General features: G+C 40.0%; 1 protein-coding gene across 1 annotated transcript; it reads right to left on the bottom strand.

Annotated features, from left to right (window-relative positions):
* Positions 1-16,996: 16,996 nt before the first annotated feature.
* Positions 16,997-17,614, bottom strand: LOC129073298 (coiled-coil domain-containing protein 169-like). The gene has a single exon (XM_054576956.1). It carries the CDS (start codon positions 17,612-17,614, stop codon positions 16,997-16,999), a length of 618 nt encoding a protein of 205 aa, XP_054432931.1.
* Between the last annotated feature and the right edge of the window lie 1,886 nt (positions 17,615-19,500).

The following is a 19,500-nucleotide window of genomic DNA, read 5'->3' as shown; positions in this document are numbered from 1 at the left end:
TTCTTAAAGCAGTTCCTTTAGCTTATCTTGCAATGCTGGTTTGGTGGAGGTATAGTCTCTTAGCTTTCTTTTGCCTGGGAAACTCCTTATTTCGCCTTCCATTTTAATTGAGAGCCTTGCTCGGTAGAGCAGTCTTGGTGGCAGGCCTCTCCTCTTCATGACTTGGAACATTTCTTGCCATTCCCTTCTGGCTTATAGTGTTTCTGCTGAGAAGTCAGCTGCCAGCCATACTGGGGCTCCCTTATATGTTCCTACCTCTTTCTCCCTTGCTTGCTTTAGGATTCTCCGTTTGTCTTTGATACTTGCCATTTTAATGATGATATGTCTTGGAGTGGGCCTCATTGGGTTCCACTCGAATGGGACCCTCTGTGCTTCCTGGACTTGTGTGACTTTTTCTCTCCACAAATTAAGGAACTTTTCCATCATCACTTTTTCCAAAAGGTTTTCTCTCCCTTCCTCCTCTTCTTCTCCTTCTGGTATACCTATTATACAGACATTATTACGTTTCAGATTGTCCTGCATGACCCTAAATGCCTCTTCATTCCTTTTGAGTCTTTTTTAATTTTTCTGCTCTTTCTGGGAGCTTTTTCTACCTTATCATCCAGCTCGATGATTCATTCCTCTGCTTCATCTAGCCTGCTCTTGATTCCTTCTGCTGTGTTCTTCAATTCAGAAATTGTATTCTTCATTTCCTCTTGTCTCTTATTGATAATTTCTATGTCCTTTTTCATGCTGATATACTTTGCAGTAAGTTCCTCATAGTTTCCCTGTAGTTTCTGGTAATTCTCTCTGAGCTCACTGAGCTCATTGAGCTCCCTTAGAACCATTGTTTTAAATGCAATATGTGATAGTTTACTTTCTCTATTTCATTTTGTTCTCTTTCTTGGGATTCCTCCTTTCCCTTCAACTGGGGGGTGTTTCTTTGTCTTCCCATTATTTGTGAGACTCTTCTTTTTTGCTTCTGCTTCTCAAATTGATCTGTCTGATTTTTTGTGGTGTGAACTTCTATGGTAAGAGACCGCTTTTTTTTTTTTTTCTGGATCTGCCTCTGATGATGTGAGATGTTGACCTTGTGTGACCTTAGGCAGTCTGTTCAAGACTTCCAGGAATCTACTGTCTGTGGCTGTCTCCTTCAGCTGTTAATCTAGTCACTGCACTCTGCAGGCTGGCTTAGACACCATAAGGCTGGGCAGAGTCCCTCCTGGGGGTGGGGTTATTGGCTCCTTTCATGCTGCTGCTCCTCAGGAGAGTGGTCTGCCTGAGCCAGATGGCTGCTGCCATATATGGGAGGAGTCAGCACCAGGATCTCTCCAGCTACTCTCTCCATTCTCTCCCCAAAGCTTCCTTCCCCAGTCTCTCCTCAGGCATCTCTAGCCCACTCTGATCCCACCTTTGCTGGAGCTCAGGGTAAGTGGCTGCAAATACAAATGTATGCATTGGCCCCTTAAACAGCTCTTTGCATCTCCAGCCCCCTGTCTCTGGCAGAGAGAAATCCTGCTGTTTTTCACAGCTGGCTGTCATTTGTGTACTTTTTGGGCTCTGGTGCTGTAGGCTGGAGATCTCCACTTATGGTTTAGATCCTGCTCTTCTCGAGGGCATCCAACTGGCCATTTAAATATCTGTCTGATGCTGCCACGTGCGGGCACCCCACCTGCCTTCCTGAATCTCTCCCACACTCCTTACAAGTTAGGTTGTGCTAAAGCTGATTCTTCTGTCTGTCCGAGGTTAAAGGGCTGCTCTCTTGCTATTGTTCAGTTTTTGTTCCAGGTGGTTTCTCCACAATTCAGTTTTAATTCCAGATTGGTCCTGGGAGGTCAGTGTGACTTCCATTCACTCCTCCACCATCTTGATTCCCTATTTCTAAGAGTTGTATAATTTTAGCGTCTATCCATTTTTAGTTTATTTTTTGTGTGTGGTGTGAGATAAAGATCTTAAATTATATTTTTGCTTCTGGATATTCAATGGTCATAATACCTTTGTTGAGAAGACTATAATTTCCACATTGAATTGCTATATGATAGCAATAAAAATGTGGATGAAATTAGGAAGACAGTTCTTTCACAACAGCATCACAACAAATAAAATATTTTAAAATAAATTAGCAAAAAAGTGTAAGACATATGCAAAAACTATAAAAACATTGCTGAATGAAATTAAAGATCTGCATAAATGGAGAGACATTCTATATCATGAGTTGAAAGACTCAATATTGTTAAGATGGCAACTCTCGAGTGGGAGAGGAGCCTTGGAGCTGCGGACAGTGGATTTGACTCTCACACATCCCAACTGGTGAGAAGTGCGGTGGTGGCTCGAGAGGGTGGGCTGGGTGCCCACGGGCATTAGCACCAGAGGGACATTGAAACGGCCAGTTAGCTCCCTGAGAAGAACGGGGTCTGAATCATAAACAGGGACCTCTAAACTACAGCAGCTAAAACCAGGAAAATACAGACAAAATGCAACCCGAAAAGCTTAGGGGCGCTCTCTGCCAGAGACAGGTGGCTGGGGATGCAAAGAGACATTGAAAGGGCCAACGCAAAAATTGCAGTGGCAGCCACCCTCCTTGATCTCTGGGTAGAGGCATCAGCAGGGTGGGCTGGTGCCTGGGAGAAGATTGGTGAGAAAAACTTTGTGAAGAGAACTGAGACGGTGGCCGGTGGAGCCCCGGTGATAACGCACCTCCCACTCTGCTGCTACCATCTCGCTCAGGCATAAGGGAATCAATCAACCTGCCTTTTGTGCTCTCTGTGCACAGCTTGTGCGTGTGAGCTGGGGGGCTGAGTGCAGACTGGCTGGGAGAACCTTGAGGAGAGACTGGAGACAGAGGTGTTGGGGAAAGAACGGGAGGAGGAACTGGGGAGCCCTGACTCCCTCCCCATTCCATAGTCTCCATTGTGGGCTAGAAAGGCACGCCCCCAAAGAGGCAGAAGCGGGCGCGCATGAACCAGACTGCCTGGGATTGAAACGCAGTCCGCACAGGGGGTGGATCCTTGGCCGAAGGGGTCACGGAACTGCCTGGAGACCCCTGAGGAGAGACTGGAAATGGAGGTGTTGGGGAAAGAACAGGAGGAGGAGCCAGGGAGTCCCGACTCCTTCTCCTTTCCGTAGTCTCCAATGTGCGGGAAGAGGTCACACCCCCAAAGAGCCAAAAGCTGAAAAGCACACATAGACACCCCAAAGCCACCCAAAGCAGGCGTGCACACTTGCGTGGAGTGGCCGGCAAGGTTTGGTGAGCGCGGGTGTGACCCGCGTGGGCTGGTGAGGGCTCGCACCGGCTGGCAAGGCCTCCCACAGATTGGCACCGATATGGCCTGCGAGGGAGTGCACAGAGCGGCAAGGACAGGCGTAAATTGACCCACCCAACCTGCGACTGTGGAGTGGCTCAAGAATTAGAAGATCCCCGGCCAAAGGGGTCACGGAGCTGCCCAGAGTCCCTGGAGGAGAGACCGGAGACAGGATTAACCGGAGAGTCCTGGAGCTGACTTCCTCCCATTTCCGTATCTCCATTTGGCGAGGGCAAGCAACGTACCCAGAGCCAAAAGCAGGGAAAGCACACAATAAAAAACCCTAAACTGACCAGTGCCGGGGAGCCCGCTGGACAGGGGGGCCAGACGAGTACGTGAGGTCGCGAATAAGCCCCCTGGTCTGGGACAAGCACGCATGAGCCCAGGCAGGCGGGGGATCCTGACGCACCCGGGAACGCACTGAAGGAGCTGGCAAGAGAATGCAGAGCGATGCCAAAAAGTAGTCCATCCCTGACTGAAGGGGTCACAGAGCTGCCCCAAGCAGGAGTCAGGAACAGACAGTAGACTCCTGGAAGGCTCACACAAACAACCCAAGGTCATATAGGGTCAACAACTGACATCATCAGAGACAGGCCCAGAAAGAAAAGTAAAGGGAAAAATAAATAAATAAATAAATAAATAAACAATTAAAAAAAAAAAAGACCCACCTACTACCATAGAAGTTTAATCTACAAAGTCAGGAAATCTAGACAGCCCAATTGAAGCAGACGCAAAAATAAATAAATAAATAAGTAAATTACTTAACAGACTCTCACAAAAATGGGAAGAAAAAGAAGTTCCTCCCAAATGAGTGGAAAAAGGGACTCCACACAGAGAGAGCTAAATGTAATAGAACCAAGGTAAATATCAGATATTAAATTCAAAACAATGGTCCTAAGGAAGCTCAAAAAGCTCAGCCAGCTCAAAGATAATTATGAGAAACTTCAGAGAAACTATCAGGATCTTACAGCAAACTATAGCAACCTGGAAAAGGACATAGAAACTATCAAGAAGACACAAGAGGATATGAAGAATGCCATTTCTGAATTGAAGAACACAGTAGAAGGAATCCAAAGCAGGCTGGAAGAAGCCAAGGATCGAATCAGTGAGATGGAGGATAAGGTAGAAAAAAGCTCCCAGAAAGAACAAGAAATGGAAACACGGCTCAAAAAGAATGAAGAGGCATTTAGGGAAATTCAGGACAACCCGAAACGCAATAATATCCATATAATAGGGATACCGGAAGGAGGAGAAGAGGAGCAAGGGATAGAGAACCTCCTCGAAAAAGAAATGATGGAAAATTTCCCTAATTTGAGGAGAGAAAGGCTCTCATGGATCCAGGAGGCACAGAGGACCCCACTCAAGAGGGACTCTAGGAGGTCCACTCCAAGACACATCATGATTAAAATGGCAACTATCAAAGACAAAGAGAAAATCCTCAAGGCAGCAAGGGAGAAGGAGAAAGTAACATACAAGGGGGCCCCGATACGCCTAGGGGCTGACTTCTCAACAGAAACACTACAAGCCTGAAGGGAAGGGCAACAAATATTCCAAGCCATGAAAAGCAAGGGCCTACAGCCAAGGCTGCTCTACCCAGCAAGGCTCTCAATTAAAATAGAAGGGGAAATGCGGAGTTTCCCAGACAAAAGAAGGCTAAAAGAATACATCTCTACCAAACCAGCACTCCAACATATGCTAAGGGGACTGGTTTAAGAAGATGAAGGAAAAGAAGGAGAGAGAGAGGAACACAGGTACAAGGAGAAAAGATGAGTAAGTTTCTATCAGTGATATCTCTCAACGTGAATGGACTAAATGCCCCAATCAAAAGACACAAGGTAGCTGAATGGATAAGAACACATGACCCACACATATGCTGCCCACAAGAGACCCACCTCAGAGCAAGAGACCTACACGGATTGAAAGTAAAGGGATGGAAAAAATATATTCCAAGCAAATGGGCAAGAGAAAAAGGCCGGTGTTGCCATACTTGTATCAGACAAAGTAGATTTCAAAACAAAGGCCATAAAGAGAGACCCAGAGGGGCACTTTATCATACTTAAAGGAAGAATCTATCAAGAAGACATCAACATTGTAAACTTTTATGCCCCCAATATAGGAGCCCCCAAGTTTATAAGGAAATTGTTGGAAGACTTCAAAAAAGATATAGATAGCAACACACTGATAGTAGGGGACTTCAACATCCCACTGTCAAAAATGGACAGATCTTCCAAACAAAACATTAATAAACATATTGTGGCGCTGAATGACACACTGAATCAAAGAGACTTAACTGACATATATAGAAACTTACATCCCAAAGAAGAAAAATACACATTCTTTTCAAATGCTCATGGCAGTTTTTTACAGATAGACAACATGATAGGACACAAAGCAAGCCTCAGCAAATTCAGGAAAATTGAAATAATACCAAACTTTTTCTCAGACCACAAGGGCTTGAAACTGGAAATCAACCTCAAAGAGAAATCTTGAAAACTTGCAAACTCATGGAGACTGAACGGTAGACTATTAAACAATGAATGGGTCAATAATGAGAAAAGAGAAGAAATCACAAAATTTCTGGAAACAAATGAAAATGAACAGACAACTGTTCAAAACCTATGGAACACAGCAAAGGCGGTCCTGAGAGGGAAGTTCATAGCAATACAGGCTTACCTAAAAAATATAGAAATATTTCAAATAAAAGACCTAACACGACAACTTCAAGAACTGGAGAACAGCAACAAATAAATTCAGAGCAAGTAGAAGGAAGTAAATAGTCAAGATGAGAGCAGAACTGAATGACATAGAGACGAAAAGAACAATTCAGAGGATCAACCAATTCAGAAGCTGGTTCTTTGAAAAGATAAATAAAATTGACAAGCCTTTAAGCAGACTCATCAAGAAAAAAAGGGGGAGGACCCAAATTAATAATATCAGAAATGAAAGAGGAGAAATAACAACTGATACCACAGAAATACAAAGGATTGTCAGGAACTACTATGAACAATTATATGCCAAGAAATTTGAAAACCTTGATGAAATGGACAAATTTTTAGAAAAGTATACTCTTCCAACACTGAAGGAGGAAGAAACAGAAAGCTTGAACAGACCGATAACAGCTGGGGAAATTGAAGCAGTCCTCAAGAAACTCCTGGCACACAAAAGCCCTGGGCCTGATGGTTTCGCAGGAAAATTTTACAAAACATTTAAGGAAGAGCTAACCCCTGTCCTTCTGACTATTCCAAAAAATCCAAGAGGAGGGAAGACTCCCAGACTCTTTCTATGAGGCCAGCATCACCCTGATCCCAAAACCAGATAAAGACCCTACAAAGAAAGAAAACTACAGGCCAATTTCGCTGATGAGCATAGATGCTAAAATCCTGAACAAAATATTGGCAAACTGCATCCAGCAATATGTTGAAAAGATTACCCAACACGATCAAGTGGGATTCATCCCAGGCTTGCTGGGATGGTTTAATATACGCAAGTCAATAAACATAATACATCACATAAATGAAAGAAAAGACAAAAACCACATGATCATCTCAATAGACGCAGAAAAAGCATTCGATAAGGTACAGCACCCATTTATGATCAAAACATTCAGCAAAATGTGAATAAATAGGGCATTCCTCAACGTAATAAGGCCATATATGAAAAACCTACAGCCAATATTATACTTAATGGGCAAAAACTGAAAGCTTTCCCACTAAGATCGGGAACACAACAAGGATGTCCCCTTTCACCGCTTCTTTTCAATATCATATTGGAAGTCCTAGTCATAGCGGTCAGACAAGAGAAAGAGATAAGAGGCATCCAAATAGGAAAGGAGGAAGTAAAGCTATCATTGTCTGCAGATGACATGATAGCGTACATTGAGAACCCTGTAGACTCTACCAACATAATAAGTGAATTTGGCAAAACAGCAGGATACAAAGTCAACATTCAGAAATCAAAGGCATTTTTGTACACCAGCAATGCAATAGAAGAAGAAGAAATCAGAAAAAAAATACCATTCGATATAGCAAGAAGAAAAATAAAGTACCTAAGAATAAATTTAACCAAAGAGGTAAAAGACCTGTACGCAGAAAACTATACAACATTGAAGAAAGAAATTAAAGAAGACACAAATAAATGGAAGCATATACTGTGCTCATGTATTGGAAGAAATAATATCATCAAAATTTCCATACTACCCAAAGCAATTTATAGATTCAAGGCAATCCCTATTAAGATACCAATGACGTGTTTCACAGAAATAGAACAGACATTTCAAAAATTTATATGGAACCAGAAACGACCCCGAATAGATGCAGCAATTTTGAGAAAGAAACACAAAGTAGGAGGGATCACAATACCTGACATCAAACTGTACTACAAAGCCACCATACTCAAAACAATCTGGTACTGGCTCAAGAGCAGACACATAGATCAGTGTAACAGAATAGAAAGCGCAGAAATAAGCCCAGGTCTATATGGGCAACTAATATTTGACAAAGGGGGACAGAAGCATAAAATGGAGCAATAACAGCCTCTTCAACAAATGGTGTTGGGAGCGCTGGACGGCTACATGCAAAAAATTGAAATTGGATCATCAGCTGACACCATACACAAATATAAATTCAAGATGGATAAAAGACTTAAATATAAGTCGCAACACCACAAAAGTCCTAGAGGAGAACATAGGCAGGAAACTCTCAGATATCCCACGCAGCAATTTTTTCACTGATATGTCTCCTAAAGCAAGGGATATAAAGGAAAGAATAAACAAGTGGGACCTCATAAAAATAAGAAGCTTCTGCATGGCTAAAGAAAACATCAGCAAAATGAAAAGGGAGCCAACCCTATGGGAAAATATATTCGCTAATGATACATCAGATAGAGGTTTAACGGCCAAGATATATAAAGAACTCACTCGACTCCACTCTAAGACGACAAACGATCCAATCAAAAAACGGGCAAAGGACTTGGGCAGATGCTTTTCCAAGGAGGAGATACAGAGGGCCCAGAGGCATTTGAAAGTATGCTCAGCATCACTAGCCATCAGAGAAATGCAGATCAAAACCACCATGAGGTACCACGTCACACCGGTCAGAATGGCCATCATAAACAGATCCACAAACAACAGGTGCTGGTGACGCTGTGGAAAAAAGGGAACCCTAGTACACTCTTGGTGGGAATGCAGACTGGTGCAGCCACTGTGGAAAGCCGTGTGGCATTGCCTCAAGAAGCTGAAAATGGAACTGCCTTTTGGTCCAGTGATTCCCCTGCTGGGACTATACCCTAAGAATACCAAAACGCCAATACAAAGGAACCTATGCACCCCAATGTTCATAGAAGCACAATTTACAATAGCCAAGTGTTGGAAGCAACCTAAATGCCCATCCGTAGATGATTGGATCAAAAAAGTCATGGTACATTTACACAATGGAATACTATGCAGCAGAAAGATAAAAAGAACTACTAAACTTCGTGACAGCATGGATGGAACTAGAGAGCATTATGCTAAGCGAAATAAGCCAGGGGGCAAAGTACAAATACCATATGATCTCACCTATAAGCGGAACCTAACCAAGAATACAAAGATGCAAGGAAAATAAGACCAGCAACACTGAAAAGAAAGGAAATCAACAGAGACAAGAGGGAAGGAGGATGGGGGGCGGGCGGGGAAAAGGAAGGTAAGGGGAAAGTCAAGGAACATATAGCAAGGACTAATGGACAAAACCAAAGGGGAAGATCTGAGGGAGGGAAGGAGGGAGGGGGCAAGGGAAAGTGGTGGTGGGGGGAGGCAGAGACAAATGTATTTGAAAAAATAAATTAAAATTAAATTAAAAAAAATATGGCTAGCTACCTACTGGTTTTTCTTAAGAATAGAGACTCTCCCATACCTTGAGTCTGGGACCATCCATACTCAGCTGCCCATTATGCTTTGAGTCATGGAATCAGCACCACACAAACTTCGCATGGTTACAGAGGTATTCTTCTTCCCTTTTCTAAAGATTTTATTTATTTATTTTTAGAGAGAGGGAAAGTGGGGGGAAAGAAAGGGAAAGAAATGACAACATGAGAGAGAAACATCGAATGGCTGCCTCTCATATGGACCCCTACTGCCCAACCAGGGACCTGGGATGAAACCCAGGCATGTGCCTTGGCCAGGAACTGAACCAGTTATGTTTCACCCTGTGGAACAACACCCAAACAACTGAGCTACACCAGTCAGGGCTCCAGAGGCCTTCTTAAAACAAAATGCAACCAAACCTAGACACCCTGTCATATTCTTCTTGCAAGAGAGGATGGCTTCCCCTGTCCTCAGTTCCTTGCCAGATGCCAGGGTGCTGGAGGAAGTCACACCTCTACAGACTCTTGTCTACCTGCAAAAGTCCATGGAATTAACTGAGTGAACAATAATGGGAGTTCATAGACTGTCAATGACACTGTTAACCATCATATGTGATGGGGCCCAGCAGAATGTTCCTGTTTTCTGTCCCTTATCCAGGATATGCCTAACAAAGGAGGGGACCCCCAAAACAACTTACCTGGCCAACTTTCATGCAGCCATCTTAACACTGGATGCTTTAGCCAACAAATGCTACCATTTTCACATTTGTTATAGACTAGTGGGCATTGCCTAAAAATGATCTCTTTCAGGTTAAAGAACTGTGGGAATCTCTTGCCTCACAGATACTGAAAATACAAAATCATATATGTCTTTCTATATATTAAGTCACAATATAAGGTCTTGCAGGGACTCATTACCCTCAGAGTTATAAATATTATTAATATAATAGTAACCAAGGTGAACATTTCACTTTTCAAAATACACCATGCTGGGATCTTGGAAGAGACACACACTAGAACTTTCATGTCCTTAATAGGTTCCAAATAGCTTGTTTAACTAAGAGATAAAATGATCTCCTCAATTCTTTTTCACATTTCAGTCTAAATAAACTCCTAAATGGGTCTCTATCTTGTCCCATACCTTATGTTTATAAATTTTTGACCTTGCCTATCCCATAAAGGCTGGAGGCCAGATTGAGGGTACATATTTTCCTAGAACCCATGAACCACACATTGTCACATAGGCCAGGCAGTTGCTCATCTGATATAGGACCCATTTGAATCTAAAGTTCCACCAAAGCTCTGAAACTTGTCAAGCGCAGCTGCACACCATTCTGGTGTCTGTAGTCATATTACCACTGATCTGGATGCTTTTCACTGCTTTTTAATCCAGAAGCCCAACCTTCCAAGTAAACCACTGTTTCAGCCAAACATGGTAAATGCTAAGACCCACATCAACTTCAGTGGATATCCCCTTAGAAAGGATATTCCAAGTCCCACATACTAGGTGACATTGCTCTTGCTGCTGGAAATGACATCACCTCAGAGGACATCATCCCAACTTAAGACCTCACCATTGGAGATGACTTGACTCCTTGTGCCAGACGTCCATCCAAACAATGCTTACAGACTGCTTCTCCTAAGGCACAAATTGGGCATATGGCACTTTTGCTTTTCTGCCTTTGATATTAGGGATCTTATTACATTTCCTGAGCTAACTATCTTCTTAAGCGTACACTCCTACACTCCCATACCTAAAAGGAAATCTAGTTACTAGCATTTGTCATTCTAAAAATTAATGGAGATTATTGCTTTCATGAGGAGACACTTGCCTCCTACCTGTCAACTCCTTGACCCCTTGGGGAGAGGACCACTCACTCTCCAGTGCCTTCTACTTTCCCTCACAACCTTCTGCCTTGTGTCTCCGACCATGACCACCACAACATCTTCCCTTTAATTACACATAGATACTACTAATCTTTACATATATGTATCAGTTCATACCCTCTAACAACATAACTGCCAGACCTGCCACCTTGATGTGACTGTATTTCTAAGATGCTTTACAACAACCTGAATTTGAAAGCAGATCTTTTGAATTTGGAAGCAGATTATTTTTCTTTGTTTGTTTGCTTGTTTGCAAGCAGATCTTTCTTAAAACTTCTGGATTAAGAGGAAAGCCTGGCCAACACCTTGATTTTGGCTTTCTGAGACCTTAGGCAGAGAACCTGTCTTGGTCTTGTGACCTACAGAACTGCGAGCCAATAAATAGGCATTGTTTTAAGCTGCTAAATTTTTGGCAATTTGTTACACAGCAATAGAAAACTAATGCATTGGCAGAGCCACTTCAGCTCTCTTATGGTTACTGTTTGCATAGTATACAATTTCCATCCTCTTAACTTATTTGTGTCTTGAATCTAAAATATATATGCTCTAGACAGCAGTTAGATCCTGTTTTTAATCTAGTCTGATAATCTTTATTTATTTACTTATCCTTACCCAAGGACTTTTTCTCATTGTTTTTTGGAGAGAGAGGAAGGGAGAGAGAGAGAATTTGATGTGAGAGAGAAGCATCGATTGGTTGTCCCCTGTACACATCTGGACTGTGGATCACAATTGCCCACACCCAGACTGGTGATGGAACCCAAAACCTAAGCAGGTACTCCAACTGGGAATGGAAAATGATAATCTTTTCTTATTGTAGCGCTTATTTCATTTACATTTAATATAGTTATTGGTTATAATATAAATGTAATTACTTATAACTGCAATTTTCTATATGTATGTCCCCTGTATTTTTCTCCTCTATTTTTTCTTTATTGCTTACTTTTGCATTAGATATTTTCCAGTGTGCCATTTTAATTCTCTTTATTTACTTTATTTGTTGAATTATTTTCTTAGTTGTTTCTCTGTGTATTAAAATGTACATCTTAAGACAATATACTTCACATTAATGCTAATTTATTTCTCTTAGTATACAGAAACTGCTCCAATATAGTTCCCTTTCCTCTCTCCTCCTTTATGCTATTATTATCATAGACAGTGTATCTTTATATATTCAAAACCTAACAATATTTTAATAATTATTGTTTCATGCAGATGCCTTTTAAAGCAGTTGTGAAAAAAGAAAAATATATTTATATTGTATTCTATGTTTTCTTATGTAATTATTTTTAGTGGTGTTTGAGTTACAGTTTCTATTCAGCCTCATGAACTTTCTTTTATTTCCTATAAGGCAAGTCTGATAGCAATTACTTCTCTAGGCTTCTTTTTTTTGGGGGGGGTATGACTTTTTTGTGAAGACTTCATTTTTTAAGGGTTATTTTGCTAGGTATAGTTTTTTTTTTTTATAAAGTAAGAGCATTATTAAAATATAAATCATATAACATATGGTTAACCCAGTTCAATGTTTTTTTAATATATTCACAGAGTTGCACAACCACCCCTACAATAAATTTGAGAACATTTTCATCATCTCATAAAGAAATCCTGTATCCTTTGTAGCCTCTCTCCATCACCCACCCTCTCCCTGGCTCTGCCCGCTCCAGGAAATTACTAATCTAATTTCTGTCTGTATAGATTTTCCTGGTCTGGACATTTTATATAAATGGAATTATGCAATATGTAGTATTTTGTAGCTGGCTTCTTTCACGTAAGATATTATTTTCAAGGTTCATCCATATCAGAGCATATATCAGTACTTAATTTCTTTTTATTGCTGAATAATAACCCATTGTTTGGATATACTACAATTCACTTATTCATTCACCAGTTGATGGACATTTGGGTTGTTTCCACTTTTTCGCTATTATGAATGAATAATGGTGCTATAAACATTTGCGTGCAAGTTTTTATGTGGACATAGGTTTTCATTTCTCTTGGCTATATACATATGAATGGAATTTCTGGGTCATATGATAACTCTATGTTCATCAAAAACTATGAACAGTAAAATGACAACAAACTCACAACTATCAACAACTGAACCTAAAAAAAATCCAAACAAATCCTTTATTGTGATCTTTTTTTTTTTTCCTAACTCTGGTCCCATCCAGGTCTTTTGATTGTTTAAGGAATATTAAATAATCAAAAACTTTTACCTTTATAAGAGTTTATTGGGGCCAACTGATGACTTGCTTGGAAACAATTTCAAATGCTCCCCTTTCTTTACTGGATGTGATATTCATGGAAGGGTCCCAGTTAAAGAAAACCTCTCCTTGACTTTATCTGTAGAATTCATTTCTACAGGCCCTGGATTTTCCAGGGTGGGTTTAATTTCACACATTTTCTTTTACCACAATCTTTTCTTGTTTAGTTCTCTTACCTATATTGAGCTTCAGCTGGATGACAGGTATTGGGCAGGTGACAGGAATAATTTTGGAGTCAGGTTTAGGGATTGACCACCTGCTCAGCCACTTCCTAATTAAGTCACTTCACATCTTTGAGCTTCAGTTTCCTCATTTTCATAGTGGACAAAACAATGCCTATCTCCCCAGGAAAATCAAATGAGAAAGTGTGCATTTAGTGAGTCTTTGACACATACCAGGGGTTTATTATTATCATCATTATTGGAATACAGACTGTAATGGAAAAGGTATATAGTTCAAAGTGATTATATCATCCCAATATCAGAATATTTGGAATTTTCTAAAATTTTGTATGTGATTACAATATTATATTATATTGGATGCATATATAGCTACACAGTAAGTCTCTATGTATTTAATTCTAACTGCTTTGAACAATGTAAATACCCAATAGATGTTAAATAAATGTTAAATCTTCAGCCCTGTAAGACTGATGAGTGTTTCCATCTTTATTTGGCAATTTCCTTCACTTAAGAGGCTGCAGCTATAAACCCCTTCTCCCTTCCTTCCTCCACATTTGTGCATTGCATTTTCAATCACAATAATTATTATCACTTGGAGATTCCAATGGCACAATTGTATTACCTTGTTCTAAGTAGAAATGGTGAACATATTTTAACTATTACCAACTAACATAAATAAATATAAACAACTATCTCTTCCATGGAGTTTTCTTTAAACCACTACTATAAAACAACAACAACAACAACAAACCCTCACATGGCAAATTGTCTTCAGAGCTTAGAACTAGATAAAACTTTTTCTCTGGTATAAAGAAGTAAATAAATAAATATTTAATAAGTATCTTTGGAACTTCCAGCCAAAATGGAGGTGTAGGTGGTACACTTTGCCTCCTCACACAACCAAAAGAAGGACAACAAATTAAAAAAAATAACCAGAACTGCCAGAAAATCGAACTGTATGGAAGTCCGATAACCAAGGAGCTAAAGAAGAAGCATTCACCCAGACCAGAAGGAGAAGCAGAGGTGGGCAGCTGGGGTGGAGAGGGCACACAGCAAGATGGTGGCTGGAGAACCAGGTGGGTGAGGCGGCAGCAGGCAGGCCAGGTGGTCCCACATTTGTGTGTGGATAAACCGGGAGGAACAGCTGTGGAGCAAGATAGACCGTGCAATCCAGAGTTGCAGTGTGGGAAGAGAAAGTCTCAAAACGTCTGAAGATAAAAACTTGTGGGGGTTGTAGTGGCAGGAGAAACTCCCAGCCTCACAGGAGAGTCCATTGGAGAGATTCACGGGATCCTAGAACGTACATAAACCCGCCCACCTTAGAATCAGCATTAGAAGGGCCCAATCTGCTTGTGGGTAGTGGAGAAAATGACTGAAAGTCAGCAAAGAGCCAAGCAAGTGGCATTGTTCCCTCTTTGATCCCTCCCCCACATACAGCATCACAATTCAGCAACCTGGGTGAATACCTGAGGCTCCGCCCTTACCAGCATAACAAGTGTGCTGAGACAAAGAAATATGGCCCACATGAAAGAACAGATCAAAGCTCCAAAAACAGAACTAAGTGATGAACAGATAGCCAACCTATCAGATGCACAGTTCAAAACACTGTTAACCTGGATGCTCGCTGAACTGGTTGAGTATGGTTGCAAAATGGAGGAAAAAGCGAAGGCTATGCAAAGTGAAATAAAGAAAAATATACAGGGAACCAACAGTAAACAGAAGGAAACCAAGACTCAAACCAACAATTGGGAGCAGAAGGAAGAGATAAACATTCAATTAGAACAGAATGAATAAACAAGAATTAAAAAAAAATGAGTAGAGGTTTAGGAACCTCTGGGACAACTTTAAATGATCCAACTCCTGAATCATAGGGGTGCCAGAAGGAGAAGAGCAAGAAATTGAAAACTTATTTGAACAAATAATGAAGGTGAAATTCCTAAATCTGGTGAAGGAAATAGACTTCCAGGAGGTCCAGGAAGCTCAGAGAGTCCCAAAGAAGTTGGACCGAAGGAAGTACACACCAAGGCACATCATAATTAAGTTATCCAAGATTAAAGATAAGGAGAGAATCTTAAAAGCAGCAAGAGAAAAGGAGACAATTACATCTGTAAAGGAGTTCCCATAAGACTATCAGTCTGACTGGTGTGGCTCAGTGGGTTGAGCACCGGCCTGTGAACCTAAGAGTCACCAGTTTGATTCCCAGTCAGGGCACATGCCTCTGTTGCAGGTCAGGTCCCCAGTCGGGGGGCAAATGAGAGGCAACCACACATTGATGTTTCTCTCTGGCTCTTTCTCCTTCCCTTCTCTCTAAAAATAAATAAATCATTTAAAAAATCATTTAAAAAAAGACTATCAGCTGATTTCTCAAAAGAAACCTTGCAGGCAAGAAGGGGCTGGAAAGAGGTTTTCAAAGTTATGAAAAGCAAGGACCTACATCCAAGATTACTCTGTCCAGCAAAGCTATCATTTAGAATGGAAGAGCAGATAAAGTGCTTCCCAGATAAGGCCAAGTTAAAAGAGTTAACCATCACCAAGCCCTTATTATATGAAATATTAAAGGGACTTATCTAAAAAAAAGAAGACAAAAAACTACAAATAGTAAAACAGAGGGGATGGGGAGAGGGAAGAATGGAGGAAAAGGTACAGGGGACAAGCAGCATAAATAGTAAGTATAAAATAGGCAGGGGGAGGTTAATGATAGTATAGGAAATGGAGAAGCCAAAAAACTTATATGTACAACCCATGGACTGAACTAAGGAGGGGGAATACTGGGGGGTCGGACTGTTTAGGGTGGAGGGGAATAAAGGGAAGAAAAAAATGGGACAACTGTAATAGCATAATCAATAAAATAAAAAATGAAAAAAGAAAAAAGAAAATATCTGATTTAAAAAAACACTAAAAAAAAGTATCTTTGATCTGCACAGCCATCTCAAGGAAGTAGTTAGGTAAATATTTCCAACTGTATAAATGATAGAAGTGACACAATGAAAAGTGATTTACTCAGTCAGAAGCTTAGAAGTGGAAAAACTGGTATCAGAACACAGATCTTAGAGCATCTCCCATTTCAGTTTTTTATAGTACCCTACCAATATTCCATCACTCTAACACAGACATTTTCTAACATCTATAAAGTATTCCAAAGTAGCTCCTGTAGAACTAACACTTACACATGATGGAGTCCCCAGAATGAGATGTACAACTAACGTACTATTGCAATGATTGAGATAATTTTAAATGTTCCTCACTCAGGTTTCCTAGGACATTTTAAGAATTACAAATACTGCTATTAGAATTTTAGGGTCACCATAATTACTCTCTAAACTAATTTTTGAAACTAAACCAAATTACTAAGAAAATTACTTTCACACAAAGGAACAAACTTCTGAAAGAGGAGCTAAAGAGGTTTAATAGCTCTTCTTTATCTATTTCATTTCTCGAAAAAAATGTGTTGAACATTAACTTCACAAGTTAAATATAACAAATGAAAAGGGAAGAAATAGAAATCTACCCAATTCTTGAATCACGAGTTGAGTTTTGGAATATGGTTTTATCTTGCACAGTTTTTTGTTGGTCCTCTCTTGGCATTTACTATCTTCTGATTAGTTGTATTATAGCTTCCCATTTTCACTGGATTCTCTTTCATTCTGTGGAGTTCATTCATTTGTTGTCTTCTAGGAATATGGTTTAAACGAGAGATATGAGATAATTTAGCTAGGTATATTTGGCGTTCATCCTTGATCTTTTGGTAAGCCTTTGATTCTTCTTCCAGTTTAAGTAAATAGTATTTCACTTGATGTTCAAGACGCCTTTTTTCTATTTCTAGTTTTTCAAGTAATGCAACTAAGGATTTCGCTGGCATTTGCTCATAGACATGGATAGAAGATAGTCTATCTGAAGGATCTACATGGAGTTTTTCCAATTTCTCTTTAAGAGTAACTATTTGCTTTTTTAGATGATTATTCACTTCAAGTTGTATCTCATAACGGGTTTTCCATTCATTGCTTATATTAGCAATAGTGAGTTTGGCTTTCAGTTGCATTATTTTGTGTCTTAGTTCAATTATTGAGAGTTGTATTAAGTCTTTCATATGGATTTCTTTCGATAACTCCAAGTTCAGTTGCTCAATGCTCATACCTTCAAAGTTGTCATCTCTTTCATCTCCCATGTTGTCAGGTTAGACTTTCTCATGCTCTTCCCCTCAGCATCTCTTAGAGCAGAATACCTAAAAGGGCACCCAAAGCTGTTGAGAGGGAGTATTGTCATGAGCTGTTACCATGGCAAACTGAATTCTAGAATTCTTGGTTAAACTTCTGTCACTCTGTACTTTGTATATGTCATAACACTGGCTCTTGTCTCCAATGCTTTTTTCTTTCTTTTTTTTTTTTTTTGGTAACTGGTTATATATTTTTTGTTTTTAAATTACAATTTACATTCAATATTATTTTGTATTAGTTTTGGCTGTACAGCACAGTGGTTAAACAAGTATATACTTTACAAAGTATTCTCCCTGGTATTTCCAGTACCCACCTGGTACCATAAATAGTTATTACAATATTACTGACTATTTGTAAATAAATTTGTAATTTTTAAAATATTTTATTTATTTATTTTTAGAGAGGGGAAAGGGAAAGAGAGAGAGAGAAACATCAATGTGTGGTTGCCTCTCATGTGCCACCTACTGGGGCCCTGGGCTGCAACCCAGGCATGTGCCCTAACTGGGAATTGAACTGGTGATGCTTTGGTTCTCAGGCTGGCACTCAACCCACTGAGCCACATCAGCCAGGGCAATATTATTGACTATTACTATATTCCCTGTGCTATGCTTTACAACCCTGCAATTATTTTGTGACTACCAATTTGTACTTTAAAAAAATCCTTAACCAAGCATACGCTTATTGATTTTAGAGAGAGAGGAATGAGGAGAGAGAGAGAGAAAGAGAGAGAGAGAAACACTGATGTGAGAGAGAAACATTGATGGATTACCTTCTGTACACACCCTGACACTGGGGATCAAGCCCACAACCTAGGTATGTGCTCTGACCAGGGATTGAACCCAAAACCTTTTGGCGTATGGAACTATGATCCAAACAACTGAACAACCTGGTCAGGACCCAATTTATACTTCTTAATTTCTTCACTTTTTTTCACCCAGTCCCCCCAGCTCCTCCCCTTCTGGCAACCATCAATCTGCTCTCTGTATCTATGTGTCTGTTTCTGTTTTGTTTGTTCATTTATATTGTTCTTTAGATTCCACATTTAAGTGAAATCATATGGTCTTTGTCTTTCTCTGGCTTATTTCACTTAGCATAATGCCCTCTAGGTCCACCTATGTTGTCATAAATGGTAAGCTTTTATTATTTTTATGGCCAACTAATATTCCATTGTATACTCATATATGTACCACAACTAATTTCATCTACTCATCTACTGATGGGCACTTGGGTTGCTTCCATTTGTTTCCATTGTTTCTGATGAGAAGTCAGCAGTTAATCTTATTGTAGTTCCTTTGCATATTACATGCAATTTTTCTCCTGCTGTTTTCAAGTTTTCCTCTTTGGCTTTGGTTTTCAACAGTTTGATAAATATCTCTCTAGTTGTGAATATCTTTGTGATTGTTCTACTAGGAATTCATTGAGCTTCTTGGATATGTTGATTAAAGTTTTTCATCAAATTTGAGAAATTTCACCCATTATTTCTTTAAATACTTGTTATGTTCTTTTTTACTCCTCTCTTCTTCTGGCAGTCCCATTATGCATATGTGTTATATTTGATGGTGTCTCACAGGCCTTTGAGATTATTAAGTTTTCTTCATTCTTTTTGCATCCTGTTCTTTAGAATGGATAATCTCTATTGATTTACTTTTGAGTTTGCTGAGTTTTTGCTTCTAGAAGCTCAAATCTGCTGTTGAGTCCCCTCAGTAAATTTTTCATTTCAGTTGTTATACCCTTTAACTACAGAATGCCCATTTATTTCTATAATTTGTATCTCTTAATATTCTTTATGTGATGAGTTGGTGTCATCATGCATTCCTTGAATTCTTTATCCATGGTT

Source organism: Pteronotus mesoamericanus, unplaced genomic scaffold (genome assembly GCF_021234165.1).
Source record: "Pteronotus mesoamericanus isolate MK-2021 breed Mesoamerican mustached bat unplaced genomic scaffold, CSHL_Meso_final contig_40, whole genome shotgun sequence".
Taxonomy (NCBI): domain Eukaryota; kingdom Metazoa; phylum Chordata; class Mammalia; order Chiroptera; family Mormoopidae; genus Pteronotus; species Pteronotus mesoamericanus.
Note: the sequence above shows the minus strand (reverse complement) of the source record. Positions and strands in the feature narration are given on the sequence as shown.

Excerpts from the sequence above, each read along its gene's own strand:
- LOC129073298 (XM_054576956.1), bottom strand. The coding sequence starts at position 17,614 with ATGGGAGATGAAAGAGATGACAACTTTGAAGGTATGAGCATTGAGCAA.